This window comes from Vidua macroura, chromosome 11 (genome assembly GCF_024509145.1).
Source record: "Vidua macroura isolate BioBank_ID:100142 chromosome 11, ASM2450914v1, whole genome shotgun sequence".
NCBI lineage: Eukaryota > Metazoa > Chordata > Aves > Passeriformes > Viduidae > Vidua > Vidua macroura.
The window spans coordinates 15,401,868-15,417,452 of NC_071581.1; the positions used below are offsets into that span (position 1 = coordinate 15,401,868).

General features: G+C 51.0%; 1 protein-coding gene and 1 non-coding gene across 4 annotated transcripts in view; one reads left to right on the top strand and one right to left on the bottom strand.

Annotated features, from left to right (window-relative positions):
* Window positions 1–7,958, bottom strand: part of VAC14 (VAC14 component of PIKFYVE complex) — a 58,399-nt gene extending 50,441 nt beyond the window's left edge. Inside the window, exons 1-6 of one of the 3 annotated variants that reach the window (XM_053987582.1) lie at window positions 7,837–7,958; window positions 4,359–4,509; window positions 3,562–3,729; window positions 2,805–2,867; window positions 1,732–1,839; window positions 825–934 (exon numbers count right to left, since the gene is read on the bottom strand). In XM_053987582.1, coding sequence (XP_053843557.1) covers window positions 825–934; window positions 1,732–1,839; window positions 2,805–2,867; window positions 3,562–3,729; window positions 4,359–4,509; window positions 7,837–7,940 — 704 coding nt within the window. In that variant the 5' untranslated portion in view covers window positions 7,941–7,958. Of the gene's footprint in view, window positions 1–824; window positions 935–1,731; window positions 1,840–2,804; window positions 2,868–3,345; window positions 3,431–3,561; window positions 3,730–4,358; window positions 4,510–7,836 lie in introns of those variants that run through there. The other 2 variants (XM_053987583.1, XM_053987584.1) reach the window with 2 other exon arrangements.
* TRNAG-GCC (transfer RNA glycine (anticodon GCC)) lies at window positions 5,376–5,446 on the top strand. Its single transcript has one exon. It is a non-coding gene; the product is annotated as a tRNA-Gly (tRNA).
* Window positions 7,959–15,585: the final 7,627 nt, after the last annotated feature.

A 15,585-nucleotide genomic window follows, 5' to 3' on the forward strand; every position in this document is an offset into this window, starting at 1 on the left:
CAGGAAAGATGAGGCTGACAAGCTTGCCCTGCCCCACAGCAGAGACTGCACAGAGGTGCAAGGACAGAGGTGATGGCAGCACAGAGCCCCCCACAGCTTCCAAAACTCCCCCACAGCCACCCAGGTTCTGTGGATATGGAGGTGCCTGGGATAAGGAGCAGTGGGGCAGGTAGTACCCAAAGCTTTCATGCTTGTTCCTTGACATGTGGATGCTAGGGGAAAAAAAAAAAAATATATAGGGAGGATCCAGAAAGGTTTTGCAGCAGGATAGACCCAGGCCAGTCTCACCACTTACTTATGCCCTACAAAACCAGTCCAGCCACTCTCTCCCAGCACAGAATGCCAAGATCCTTTGACTTCCCACACAGACATTCCTGCACTTCAAAATGCCTCTGTCTTGGGACCAGCAGTGTATCTGTGGAGCAAGCTCCCAATCATTGCTTTTCTTCTCCACCCAGGAAATGCTGGGCTGGAGCTCTGCCTTGCCAAGAAAGTTTCTTATGCTCCAAGTTTCTTCAGAGAGCTCATGCCCATTCCAGAACCGCACACGAGCCTCTGTGGCTCTGAAGCCAGGTGCTGGGAAGGCAACAACTCAACCAAGCCAAAGCAGTTTGTCCCCCAGTACAGAGTATGGCATCCCACCCATGGGACAGGGGAGACCCTTGCCAAGGACACTTTGATCCACTGCCCAAGCCAATTTGTCTCTCACCCCACACCTGGAGCTTCACTGCAGTTACACACAAGAGTTGAAAATCAATAGAAAAAGTGATGGGTGAACAGCAAACATGACACAGTCCTTGCAACCAGCCAGCCTCCACACTCACATTTTCCGTATCTCCTTGCTGTTGTCTCCCAGGATCTGGAAGAGTCCATCTAGGATTTCTGGAAGGTAATCCAAGAGGTTGATATCAGGCACGGACTCTAAGACCAGGATCTAGATCAGGGAGGAATACAAAACAAGAGGTGAGTTTTCAAGACACCGACTAACATCACCAGCCCAAATCTGGTAGGATACTGAGGAATTCAGAGCTGAGCTGTGTGGGATAGGGGAAAGGAAAAGAGAACACTGTGGAGTTGCCCATGTTGGGAAGCAGCTGAACTAGCACAGCAAGGAAGTAATCAGCCTGCAGCAGTGCTACATTTCCAATCACAAAACAACATTTCCAATCTGCAAAACAAAGCAGGGATCAGGAATGACTGCCAAGACACATTCAGGCAGACCTGGGGTGGCAACAGTATGGCTGAGAGAGGGAGCACAGGGGAACACATCTCAACAGACTTCAGCCCAGCACCAAGAACTTCTGCTTTGCATAGAAAGGAGAGAGCAAGTGGACATCCCTTGCCTCCTGGAGAGCAACATCTCTCCATCACCACTGCATGATGGAAAGCAGCCTAGCACTATCCCTTGGGAGACCGAAACCTCTAGAGCACAGTATGCCCATTTATACAAGCAACACTTTGAGTGTACTTTCTAACTTGGTGTGCAATGTCCTGAACAGGCTGGCAGAATTGCACTGCCATGTCCCTGCCACTGCAACAAGGTGACAGGGAGCGAGCCTTTTAAAGAAGCAGGTAAACTCTGCTGATTTAAAAACCTGCCCAAATAAATCCAGGTGCCTGAGCTCATACATCGCTGTGGATATCTACAGTTTGCCTGGACATGGGAAGCTGATGGGATGCAATGTCCTGGAGTTCAGAGTGGCAGGCACACACAGCACCCCGTGTACCTACCCAGGATATGATGAACTGGCGGGCATATTGGTTGTTGGAGTAAATCCTCTCACGCAGCAGTGGGATGAAGCCTACCAGGTCGAACTGGTTGCTCTCTGTCACAATATCCTGCAGAGCCCAAGCAGAGGGTGTTAGAATGACTGCCAGCATGCATCCATGCAGCAACCCTAACCCAGTCTTTTTAAGCCATGTGACAGGAAAAAGATAACAAGCATGAGCCTGCAGGTCAGGAGACCTGGGGAGAAGGAATCACGCAGTTTATCCAGGCAATGAGCTTGCAGTCCCCCTCAGGCAGAGACTAATGCTGAGCACGATCCAGAGAGGGATGCTCCTGCCTGGCTGAAGAGGAAGATAGGAAGCTTCCCTGATTCATGCCTCAGTGCTGTACTGCACACATGAGCAAGCACTTCTGATGCAGCCACGTGGACTGGGGTGGGAGACTCCCCTGACTTCCCTTTACAGCTCTTTCCACATGCTTGGTAGATTTTGCTGCATGGCCGAGTCCCTGGCCTTGGTGCACTGGAGCAGATCTCCCGACAGGAAGGTTTGCAGCAGCAGACTGCTGGTGTGATAGCAAGGAGCAAGGGCAGGACCTGGTAGGAAGCTGCTGACCTCTGAACAGCAGCAGAAAAGGAACTGGGAGGTCTGTGGCAGTAAAAGCCCATCAGCAGGCAGTACAGGAACGGGAACCAAGCCCACACCCTGAAGTAGCAGCAGAAGCTCCACTCACATCATGACTCCCTTAGGCAAGGAACGGAGAGGAGAGGAACAGCCCTCCTGTTGCCTGGCACAGCACTACAACCCTCAGACTCAAACCTTGCTTCCACCAGCTCCCACGAGCTGAATGCACACATGGCACTGCATTAACCCACCAGCCCCTCCATCCAGCTGCCTGAGAAGGCCACCAGAGCCTTGACTGAAGAGGCTGCATTCAGTGAGAGAAAAAAATGTTTTTACAGCAGCTACAGGACTGAGGTGGGATGGCTTTAGCAGTTGCAGCCTTGGAAACTGACATGTTCCCAGCCAGGACATGGCACAAGCTTGCACCAAGGACTCTTGGAGAACAAAAATACCTTGAGGAGCCGATCAAGGAGCTCAGAGCCACTTTTGACATTTGGGTCAGGATCGGCAGCCAGCTGTGAAAGACAGAAACAAAGAGACATTGCAACAGTGGGTCCCAGGCCTGCCTCCTGCTCTGCAGCACAGCTCCCAACAGGCTCACAGGACTGTTACTCTCCTTGACAATACAAGGAGAGACATACAGAAGTCCCTTTATCTCCAACTTATTAGGCTCCAAAAAATTCTCCTGAGAGACTTCCTAAGGGGGAGATCAAGCACACATCACCTCCCCAAGCTATGCAGGCTTTCATGGGCCAGCAGTCACACTCTCAAAGAACAGAGAAATGCAGGTTACCATGAAAATCTGCAAAGGCAGACACACACGGACAAAGTTTTGACACTACAGACCCAACAAAGCCAAACTGCTGCAGAGCCACCTTGTCTGCACCAGCTCTCTCAGGCTCATTTTCTAATACCATTCAACAAAGAGCAGGAGAATAAATACATCCTGGAGGTGAGGACAGACAACAAGGTATCTTACAGTCAACTTCATACCCACAGTATCAGTGGCTACTGTGTAGAAACTGCTCATTTTGCTGATCCTTGGGGGTCCCTTCCAACTCAGAATATTCTGTGATTCTGTCCTTCAGACCTGTCGGTCAAAGTAAACCAGTTTGCTTGGAAAGAAAACCTTGGACAACTGGGTTTGACTTGGAGATGACGACAAGGAGTCCTCAAAAAGCACGTGGGGGTTAAGAGGAAGCTTCTTACCTTGCTGAGGCCATCAAAGAGCACGTTGAAGTGTGGGAGGACAGAGCCCCTGGCCACCTTGACAATGTTGTAGAGAGCCTCGCAGGCGTAGTACCGCAGTCGACTGTCAGCATCGTTGAAACACGTCAGCACCGGCTCGATCAGCTCCTTCAGGTACAGCCCAGAGTCCTGGGGGGCACGAGGAGACTGGTTAGCAAAGAACCATGCCACAGAGACTGGGAAGAGATGGCGCTGCCCTGGAACATACTGCAAATACTCAGGCCTGTGATGGCTTTAGTGCACCTATGCTGGGCAGGATTTACTAATTAATTTTGTATTTATTACTGAATGTTGTTATTCAGGTACAGTGAGAGTGATCAGGTTTGCTGGGCATCTGCCTCATCTCCTGCCTGCAGGGCAGAGGGAGCCAGGGATGGATTTCTGCATGGGTCAGTGTCAGTAGTGCACAGCAGGAGATGGAAGGGCTGCAACTCTTGTCAGCTCTTTTAACACAAATTAGCACACAACCTGCTGAGTCTAGTCCTACTGCTGGAAACTGAAGAGCGACAGAAGCCCTTTAACCACACCTAGGCAGCTGCCAAGATGTAACCCAGGCTAGAAAGTGCTCCTGGGCCCAGACGGTGTGTGGCTGGGTGTGCTGGGGAAACTCTAACACAAGGCAGTTGTAGGCTGCAATGCAGGGAGGGAGCTGGGGAGCTGCGGGGCCACCAGCCTGACTCTTCCTATCACACTGACCCAAGAGGAGCTGCTGTTCTCTCACCACAACCTGCACAAGCCAAAAAACCCACCATACCTACCTTGCCCAGGGCAATGGAGCAAGCAGCGAGGCCAATGAGTCCTCCTTTCCGGCTGTGGGGGTGCTGGGAGAGCGCAAACTCCTGTGACAGGATCTGGATCACGTGTTTGATCTGGGATGTGTTGTTCTGAGCCACAAACTCTCGCACCAGCCTGGGGAGAGGACAGGGAAGCACACAGAGAGGTTTAGATTATGGCTGATACAAACACTGAGGGGCTTAGTGACAGAGACAGGGACTTTCAGCCATAACAAGGACCAGAGAAAGCAGTACTGAAATGGGGAATCCTTAGGGAACCCAAAAGTGAAACCAGAGCTCTCCCCTCCTCTCTGCTCACATCCACCAGCAGCTCCCTACCCTCCTGCTGCTCCAGCCTGCAGCCTCCTACACTGTTCATAAACTCTCAGCCTATGATGTGCTCTCAAGGGTCAACCCAGTGCAGCTGTGTGCTTGCAGAGAAGTTGCAAGGTCTTCAAACACCCTCTCCAACAGGGCAGGTTATCAGGGTCATTTACCCCGAACACGGCACAGGATGGGAGCTCAGCACGCACCTAGCTGGTGGCTTAGCAGGGAATTGCTGCCCACCAGGCCTACACACAGTGCCATGGTTTTGAACCCTTCCAGCCACCCATACAGTGCTTCAGGTAATATCCCATATATTTAAGCTTGCTAACAGTATATTTCAACATATTCTTAAACAGCCCAATATTTAACAAAAAGCCAACACAGTTTCCATATACAATACCTTCTCCCCAGGAACTTGCAGCTTATTATCCAGAGATAATTAACACATCAGCTGTGGACGAAGAGACTCATATCCTTCCTTGCTCCTGCCTACAGAACTGCTTCCAAGTCCCAGCTTGCCCACGCAGCCCTTCATCCTCAGTTTCCTGTTGGCAGAGCTGTTGGCCAGGCAGGGAGGCGCAGGCAGCTGTGCAGGCAGCTGTGCAGGCAGCTGTGCAGGCAGCTGTGCAGGCAGCTGTGCAGGCAGCTGTGCAGGCAGCTGTGCAGGCAGCTGGAGCATTGGTGGTTCAGTGGTAGAATTCTCGCCTGCCACGCGGGAGGCCCGGGTTCGATTCCCGGCCAATGCAGTGTTCTTTTCCTCCTTTTTGCTTGCATTTCTATCCATAATGCAGACTTAGGCATCTCAAAAACTCTGCCTAAATTACCATCTTTATCTTAACTGTCAAAAAAGGTGCAAAAACTCTCACTGCCCAACTCCATAGAGAGTTTCTTTGGCACTATATGAATCTTGCACTCCCAAACAGGTGCCACTGACCAGTCTTGCACTTTATAATCCAGGAAAATCATTACAGAAGATGTTTATGAACTTTTCCTCCCCAAAATTACAAACACCAGCTCTGCTCTCATCTTGCTCTGTGCAAAGCAGCTGCTCCCTTTTGCCCTGGGGATACCAGGCAGTCCCTCCCTCACTCTCCCTAGTCCAAAGCCAAGTTCTCCAACAGTTACAGCCCGATCCACATCCACAGACTGCTTTAGAGATAATGCCTCCATTTCCAGTCCTGCTCCAAGAAGAGAAACACTCTGAGCTTGAGCAAGACAAACCATTGGGGTGATCATTTTACTGCCTACATTTCACAGATGCAGCTTTGTTTAAACAGGAATAAGTTTACAGACTTCCTTTATGAGTTTAAAGGACTCAAGATTTAATTTATGAGGCAAAAAGTGCAGCATCAGAGCCTGCAAACATCAGGATCTGTTCCTGATTATCAGCTGAAAGAAAAGGAGGTTCCTGAGTAAAGAGGCAGCAGGTCCCTCCTGGCTTGATGCCATGGACATGGAAGTAATGCTGCTGGGGCCATTCTGTGATGGGTTTTAGATGAACTAAACCTGTGAAATCTGTAGAAAAGGTTGGCCCTTGCCTTTTTCCTCCTCACACTCTTCCCAAGTTGTACTTCCAGCTTGATCAGATGAACTGCCTGACCCCAAAACAGACTTTGGTTGGTGTAAGGCCAGCATAAACCCTTAATCCTGGGGCAGAGTAAGCTGGAGCAGAGCTGCTTGGATACCACCCCTCCCAATGCAGCAAAGAAGTTACTGAAGTACTCCTGAGGCTGGAGTTATGAGGACACTGCAAGAATCCCATCCCGCAACACTGCAATCCACCCACAATAAATTATTCCTATAACAAAGAGAGAAAATGAGAGAAAACTAAACACACCAAACAGCAGAAGGGGCTCGCTGGGTTGGGTTTGTAGCAGAGCACACACTCCCCTTGTCCCAGGTGCCATTTTTCTCTGCTGACCTCTCACACAGAGGCAGGCATTCAAGGCAGGCAGTCCCCACACTACATCCCCCACTGAACTCTCAGCACAGCAACTCCATCCCCACATCACAGACTGCCCCGAAAGCCTGACTGCTCCCCTTGCAGGCTCACCATGGCCACATCTCCCACCCAAAACTCACCCACCAGTTTGGACCATCACCCCCAGCCCTGTGCTGGGCTGCACCCTGAGGTGATGTTTCAGATCTCCTGCAGGAGCTGAGCTCTCAGGCAATGCCCAGGGAGGACACAGTCCTTCCCAGGGAAAGCTGTGGCCAAGCATGGCACCCAGACCAGCACAGCAAGGATGAAAAGATAGGCAGGGAACACGTACAAACAACACCAGAGGGGCATGGCCACACCAAAAGGTGCCTGCAGACCCTTGCCTGGCAAACTCCAAAAAGAAAGCCCCAGATCTGCTGGGGGCAACCTGCAGTTGCGCAGGAAGAACCAAGGGCAACACCCGATAGCCAGGGGCGACAGTAACACTTCCCATCTCTCTGGCCAGGATCCAGCACGGGACAAGTTTGGGTGAGCCCTCGGGGGAGAGGCACCAGGACTCTGGACGTGTCGCAACAGAGCAAGCAGTACATTTCCAAGAAATTCCTACAGGGATGCTACTCATTTATTCACCTCGCACAAGGCTGTGCAGCTGCACCGGGCACCCACCGTCAGAACGAGCCTCCTGTCAGGGGCTCTTGGGATGCGCCCGGAGCCAGCGGATCCTCACTGGCACACTCGGGGACAAGTTTCAGTGCCCGGTGGGATGGGGCTGGGAGACAGGGAGCAGCTCTGGGAGAGATCTCTCCTGCCCGAGCACCGCCCACGGCCCTGTCCCCGACAGGGTCACCGTGTCCCCTCGGCCCCTTCCCGGGGCTGCCGGGCCCGCAGGGTGCCAGGCCGGCAGCCCCGGTACCCCGGACGTCGCAGGGTGAGCGCCATCCCCGCAGTGCCCAGCTCCCACCGGGCAGCCGGGCCGCTCCCTCCCGCCGCCCGGTGTACGGCTGGACCCACCCAAGCATCACGGGACGGCTCCCGCCACCCCGGGGCTGCAGGGAGCCCGAGCACAGCAAAACCTCTCCCCGCCCTTCCCGGGGCACCGGGCCAGGCTCCCTGACCCCAGCACCGGGGCCGCCCGCACCGGCACCGCCCTCATTCCCGCTGCCCTCCCGGTTCCCGGTGGCTTCCACCGCTCACTTCTCTATCTCCAGAGCCGCCACCTTCCTCTTCTCGTAGAGTTTGTCGGTGAGCGCCCGCACCACGCCGGGCGTCAGCGGCGACAGGTCCCGCTCCGCGTTCATGGCCTCGCCGCCGCCACCGGCGGCCACGTGACCCCGCCCGGCAGGCGCGCACACGTGACCCCGGCCCGCCGCACAGCGCCCCCGCGCGGCGCGGAGATACGCTGCACCCCCGGGTCATTAACAGGAGCGTCATTAGGGAGACACGCCTTCGCCCGGACAGCCCGAGGGGGCACAGTCGCAGATTTATGTCTAAAAGAATTTAGCAGCACTTGATAATTGATTAACATTTACAAAGTGATTCGACAGACTTTGATATAACCGTAACAGTCACTCAATTATCTATTAAGTGTTTAAATTAAACTGACGCATGCACCCACACAGACACACCGGTAGATGTTACTAAGAGTCCCCAGCTATAGCTATTAAAAATTCCCCTCAAGTGCCAGTGAAATACTTGGATCGAATGCCTCAGGGCACGGGGGCATTGGCGCAGGCTGCAACACTTCAGCTTGTGGCACAGACCGATTGTGCCTGTCAAAACATCTCCTGTCTGAAGAATTCCCACTGTTGTGCCATTTGGTCACCTCACACTTTTCAGGGTGCCTTTTGAAGGTGACCAGGACATCTAATTTCAAGGTCCCTGTGGAGTCCTTGGCACATCCAGCATGGATGTATTGTACCAAGGGAGAACCAGAGAGTCCAGACTGAACAGGAATTATTGGCAAGGGCAGGATTGACAGCAAAAGGGACAGATGAGGTGGGCAGCTGTGCCAAGAAGCGGCACCTCACAGTGGATTTATCTGAGGTTTGACAGAGAAAGGTAGGAACAGAAGGTGCCACTTCCATACCATGGAGCCTTTTCTGCAGGGCCAATGCCCAACTCTTGTTCTATCTGCTTCCAGCCAGCTCCTGCCATATGGAAAGTTGAGCCAAAGAGGGATATGGCTTCTGCTGGCAGGCTATGGGCTCAAGGGCTGCCTGTGTTCAGGCTAGTACCTTCCAACATGCAGCAAAGATCTCAGAGAGTCCACTGACGTGGTGATAATCCCACACAACTAAACATACCATGTCTAGAAGAACAAAAAAACCTTCCTACAACTTGCTAGGAGGAAATCCTGCAGAGATTCCATAAGAAAAGCTTGGGGGACAGAAAGCCCAAGGAAGAAAAACCATGTCTAATATTTGGCTGCTGCTTGGCCAAGTTGAGAGCAGGGCACATGTTTTCCCTCTCTGGATGGTCACACTTCATGGTTAATGAATTTACTTTCTCCACAGAAGTCCTCAAAATAAACTGAGAAAAGGGAACACAGAGCACAATGACACAGGTGTGAGTACAGGATGGACGAGGATTGACACCACAGTGCTACTGGTCCAGCATGGGGAATCCAGCACGTCTCCCTGCTACAAACACAACACTTAGCACAAAGGTCAAGTAAAATCAGACAGGAAAAAAAAAAAGGTACTGAAAGTAATGAGCAGAATGTAATTAAACCACAACCAAGTTTAATTAAAATGTAGTAAACAGGGATCAAATACAGTCTAATGAAACTGGGACGTCACACATGCCCACGAGAACAAAACGTGAGTTGAGAAACAGGGCAGAAAATCCCCCACCACCTTTCCTGTGTTGTGTTTAGCTGAAGAGGACAGGCTGGTCAGAAAATCACATTTCCAAGAAGAACTCCCTTCCTGGAGAACAGAAGTCAGTCATTTGCTTAAAAAGAATTTCTGAGACCTGTTCCCAAGTCTCCCACATTTTGGGGGACCTTTCCTTCATGGGACAAGCACTGGTTCCCAGACCAGGACATTCCCTGAGCAGGTCCTCGCATGGACAGGTACAATGCCATCGTTACAAAGGACCAGAGGGAGTTTCTCAGAATCACCCAGCAGGTGCCTCTTGAGGCACAGCACAGGCTCCTCTCTACATTACGAAGGCCTGGGCACAGGACCCTCACCCCAGGCAGATGCGCCTCTCCACTGATAGTGAAGGTCAGGCTTTTGGCTTTAGTTCTATGCGGCTGCAGAGAGGCACAGAAATAATTTCAGCTGGCACTAACCCATTTCCCACCGGGCAAGCAATGAAGCAAAACACCCACTGTGTTTTCCCTGGCAGGTGTTCCTGTACCCCACAACAAAGCCCCCCCTCACCCCTCTCCATCCCAGTTGATTTAGGGGCACTCACAAGAGGAATTTGCTTCAAAGAGACAGAGCCTTCCAGAATAACACTTTAAAATCATTTCACTTAATTGAATCATGCAGTACAGCAGGTAAATAATGAGGCACCAGGTGAGACATGGCAAATCCCCTGGCTGCAGTGATAGGAGACATATGCAACAAGCAAAAGCACAGCATGAAAACAGTACAAAAGCAAGAAGGCAAAAATAAATCAACACCACCATCAGTAAAGATTATTTCCAAGGACATTTAAAAAGGAATTGCTTATTAGGGCAGAAAGCTGACTTCCCTTGTTCCAATTCAGCCACTAAAAGGCTGGGGAAGGCCAGGTCAGAGTTCCACTACAGAGGTCCCAGGGCAGAGCAACTGGGCTTCTCTTGGATGAGGGCTCCAGTCACTCCCTTAGCATAAAATAGCTTAATACACCCCAGGGAATTACCCAGGATCATCTCATTTTACAGAAACAAGGAGGAAATAGTGACTGCTGACCTGCTGGCACAGAAACTGCTTCATCTACGCCACTGTCCTTGGAAAGCCCCAGCTCAGCTGTAGCACATCTCAAACACTTCCAGTTGCTACCTAATGTTGTCCTGTCTTTATAGTGATTTAGACAGGCTAAACTATAATCCTCATTTTTCTGCTCTACTCTATCTAACAACAACTACTGCCTCACAGACCATCTCATGCCAAGCACTCTGACAGTTTGCTTACAGATTAAAAAACAGTCTCATGTCTAAAAAAAGCCTCACTTCCTTTACAAAGTGACTCAGGGAGGGTGGGGAGTGCATTCAGGATTGCTCAGCCACAGTGACCCACCATTTCACCTGCAGACCATTTTCAGCTGGGTTTTATTGAATCCCAACAAGGTTTTTGTGTGCCCCTTTTTGATGCACAGCACCTTCATGAGCAGGCCCTGGAATGCAGAGAAAAGTTGCCAAAAGCAGGTGGAGGGAGGTGGAGAAGAAAGAGCAGGGCTGTTGGCTCTGCTTGGAGGTCCCTGTTATCTTCTGCCAAATTAGATTAGGATTTAATTACAACCTAAAGGGGAAATCTGATGTTGATGCTAGAACAATGCACATATTTTTCAATAACAGAAAAATAAGCACATTCCAGTGAAGTCTGCGAGGAATTAATTTCCTCTGGGGCCACTTGTTGGCCACTTGCCTGTTTCTCTTTACTCCCATTTTTTAGAACCAATTTAGGCTTTTGGAAATGGGAATGCTGAATCAGTGTTCAGCTTTTAATCACCCCATCTCCCCCTCAACTGGCTTTGCTGGACCTGAGCCTGTAGGCACTTGCTGCTCCTGATGCTGAGTCACCTGAGTCTGTGGAGTTGGTGGCAGCTGAGGGTCCCAAGCATCTGGCATGAGAGCAGCCTGTGCTCCAAAGGGCTTGGCACGGCCCTGTTGCTGCCTCTTTCCTGCTGAGGATGCTATGACAGCTCCCTGTTCTGCTCTGCATGTTAATTAAGCAGGAATGTATTTTCTCTGGGTCCCTCAGCAGCCACCATGTGATTGTGCATGGCAGAGCTGCAAATGAAGATGGGCTCCAAGCTATTAACACCTCAAATTGCTCATCAAGAGCCCGGCAGAAGGGCAGCATGTCAGATATTATTTCTGGTCCACATTAAGCACTGCTGGTATTCTAAGTGATCAGAACAAACTAATTCAGTCTGACACCAAGGGAATCAGGTATCAAGACTGAGGAAGGTGAGATCAGTAGAACTGAAGCATCCATACATCTGACCTTGCTGGAGCCCATCAGCAGAGCCTCCCAGCATTCATCAGACACACACATTAATTTTGGCCAGGGGAGAAATTTTTTTTTTTTTTCCTGCCTGGACTAGGAAGCTCACCTTGTGTGCTTAGATTTTATTTTCTGCCAGCAGTTCAAGCTATTCTTTCCTTTTCACTCTTGTCACTGAAATGTCTTCCAGAGAAATCTCTTTCCAGTAGAAGTTAAGTCTTTGGGTTGTATCCTGGCCACTCAGCTTCTCTTCCTGTGGCATTACCATTATGGCATTACCATAATCTTAGCCTTGGCCAGCGCTTGTTCCATCTTGGAGCCACCTGGTATTGGCTCTGTCAGACACTGGGGAAGCTTCTGGCAGCTTCTCACACAAGCCACCCCTGTAGCCCCCCTGCTACCAAAACATTGCCATGCAACCCAGTACGTATCAGCCTTTCTCTCATCTGTAATACTGCTCAGATTTTATGATTTGGCCTGCCACTCTGTTTGTGTCGGAGGGGAACCTGCAGAGCAATCACAGTGGGAACTGCATTTCCTGTAATTACATTGCATCCTCACTGCTGGATAAAGTCTGCCTAAAAATGTTGTTGCAACTGCTGGTGTACTTCTATTTTTAATGTCGCTCTTTTTTTTTTTGTTTTTAATGACATTTGAAATTAAGTTATTTTCTCCATGGGAGCTCTGGAGGTCTAGAGGTATTTTGACAACCCAGAATCGTTCAATCAAAATAGTTTAAAAACTGAAGAGGATCTTTAGCCAAGCTGATGTGTAGGCTGGGATTTCTGTTTGCCCCTTTAACCCTTTCATTCCAAATTCAGTTCCACATCTGAGAGATGGGTCATTTGTTATGCTTTGCATTCTCCTTGGGAATTGACCCTATTTTCTTCCCTCAGGGTTTGAGCTAACCCATGAAATCTAAGGCAGTCTCATGACTTTTCTGAAAGAGATAAGCTAAACTATTTTTAAATCGTCTTTTCTAAAGTCTTTATATAGAAAAAAGCCTTCCCTGCAGGGAAGGCAACCCAAGAAAGGAAGGGAAAGAATCCGTGTGCCTGGTGTACTGTTATTTTGCCAGGTACTTTTGAATTTATTTTGTGTAAAACTCTCTTGAAGTGGCCTGTACATCATCAGTCTTCTGATATGGAGGCACCAAGTACAGAGAGGCATCAAAGTAATGCAAAGATGAACACACATACTGTGCCCTGTGCCCCTGACTGGGATCTGTTTTCCTCACAGGTTTGTTAGGCTGTGGTTTCCCAGTGCCACCTCCTGCTGCCAGCACAATGCTTCCCTCCATGTGTGCTAAAAGCAAGACCTCTCTGCAGCCTTTTCCCTTTTTATGGACAGATACAACACACAGAACTGTCCCAGCAGAAGATAACCATCAATGTCTTCCCAATGGAAATGCAGAGGTGCATTTCTTATTTGAGCGTGATGGCAAAGCAGAAATCCCTCCAGCAAGAGGCTGAAATCAAACGAGAAGCAGGCAGGGGAAGTAGAAGTGCCCAGGTACTGCTTCTGCTCACTGAATGCTCTTTGCAATTATTTTTGGTGGAGACTGGTGCAGGAGCTGAGCATTTGGGCAGACCCCACTTCCACTGGCCTTTTGGAATGCCCACTCATCTGGAGCATAAAGGAAAACCTTGAGCTGGTGGTCTTCTGCCTGTGCTGCCAAGGGGTGCACATAGAGCTGGGGATCAGCCCCCAGGAGCTGTGTTCTGGCAGCTGCTTCTGCACAGGTCACTCATCCCACAGGCACTCTGAGACTTGTGACAAAGAGGAAATGTTTGACTCTGGTTTCAGAGGCACAGATGGAGCTGGTCCAGGGTGCATTCAGTGGTGAGGCTGGTGTGACCGTCCTCCAGTCCTTGCAGGACAGACAGCAAGACCCTGGTCCTAAGAAACCACACCCCACTGCGAGAATTAAAAGGCACAAGTACATCTGCAAAATGTTAACAAAGGAAGCTAAAAAGAAAGCCTGGATTGTGTTCCAGGAACCACAAATAAGAGATAGGAACAATTAGTTACATGAACAGGACCTAATATTTGTGAAAGGAAACCAGGCATATGTGGTGAGATACAAATATACTGAAGCATCTTTAGAAGAGGCTGCAATAGAAAAAGTGAGGAAATACCAACACCTTCAAAAACAAATCCACGAACTAACCAATGAAGCAGACATTGTGCTTACAAATTAAAAAACAGTCTCATCTCTAAAAACACCCTCACTTACTTTGCAAAGTGACTCAGGAAGGGCGGGGAGGGCGTTTAGAATGGTTCATCCGCAGGGACCTCTTCTCCCACCCGCAGCCCCAGCACAGGAGCGGGCTGTGCAAAGCCCGGGCTGCGCTCGGGGGTCCCACACCGTGCCGGTCCACATGCCGTGCCCCGGGCCCAGCAGCCGAACACAGCAAGCAGGGCAGGGCCGGGCCGGGCCGGGCGGGGCAGGGCCGGGCGGGGCAGGGCAGGGCAGGGCAGGGCAGGGCAGGGCAGGGCAGGGCAGGGTAGGCCGGGCGGGCGAAGCTGCGCCGGGCCCCTGAGGGCGGCGGGGAAGCGCCGCGGCGCAGGAAGGCCGCCCGCCGGGCTGCAGTGGCGGCGCTCGGCCACACGGGCGCGCCCTCAGCTCGGCCTGGCGCCGCGAGCGCTCCGGCTCTGAGGGCAGCGGGCGAGCGCGGCCTGGGCCGGGCCGGACCCCGCGGGCCGGACACGGGGCAAAGCCTCCGGCCGGCTCGCACCCGCCACAGAAGCGGCCGAGCTTGCTCGTTTGGACACGAGAGCACGCAGCACACGGGCTCTCGCATTCAGCCACGCTGTGAAATGCCGGGATGCAAGTGAGAAACTTACTTTCGCCCCGGGAAAGGGATTTCTGTGGAAGGCATTTGCACAGTGGGAGAAATGAACACGCAGGTGAGCAGCACTTGCATTATCTTTGTATTTATTGTCCCTTTCCCTACGATGCTGTGACACAGCAGATGTTTCTTCACCTCTGGAGTGAGTCCAGAGGAGGCCACCAAGTTGATCAGAAGGATGGAGCAACTCTCCCATGAGGAAAGGCTGAGACAGTTGGGATTGTTGAGCCTGGAAAAGAGAAGGCTTTGGGGTGACCTAATTGCAGCCTTCCAGTACCTGAAGGGAATTAACAGGACATATGGGGCAAGACTATTTACAAGAGCATGTAGTGACAAGGTAAGGAGGGAGGCTTCAAACTGAAAGGGAGTAGATTTAGATATTAGGAAAAAAATTCTTCCCTGTCAGGGTGGTGAAGCACTGGCACAGGTTTGCCCAGGGAAGTTGTGGATGTCCCACTTGTTTCTAGGATGTCCTGTGATTTCCTAGGGCTGGTTTTAAAAGGGCTCCTAGGGCTGGTTTTAAAAGAAACAGAGATGTCTTGCACTTCATAGGAAAACACTCCAGGCCAAGGCTGGGACTGCAGGGAGGAAGGCAAGGAACAGAGAGCATCTCCTCTGCCTGCAGTGAGGACTTATCCCAAAAGAGGGGCCAAAGGGCTGTGGAAATGCTCCCACCAGCACTGTGGAGCTGAGACTAAGCCTCCTGACAGAAGCAGGTCAGCCTGGAACTGGAGGGACTGACAACAAACTGTCAACCCCTCTGTGTTGCTCTCATCCAACCCAGCCACACAAGACAAAATTCATCCAGGAATTAATGGGGGAATTTAATGGGAGCACAGGTGGATTGACACCAGGGAGAAAGGAATCTTTCCTGCAAGGGCCAGGACAACCCTATGACACCTACTGGTCCCAGCCTCTGAGATGTTACCCAA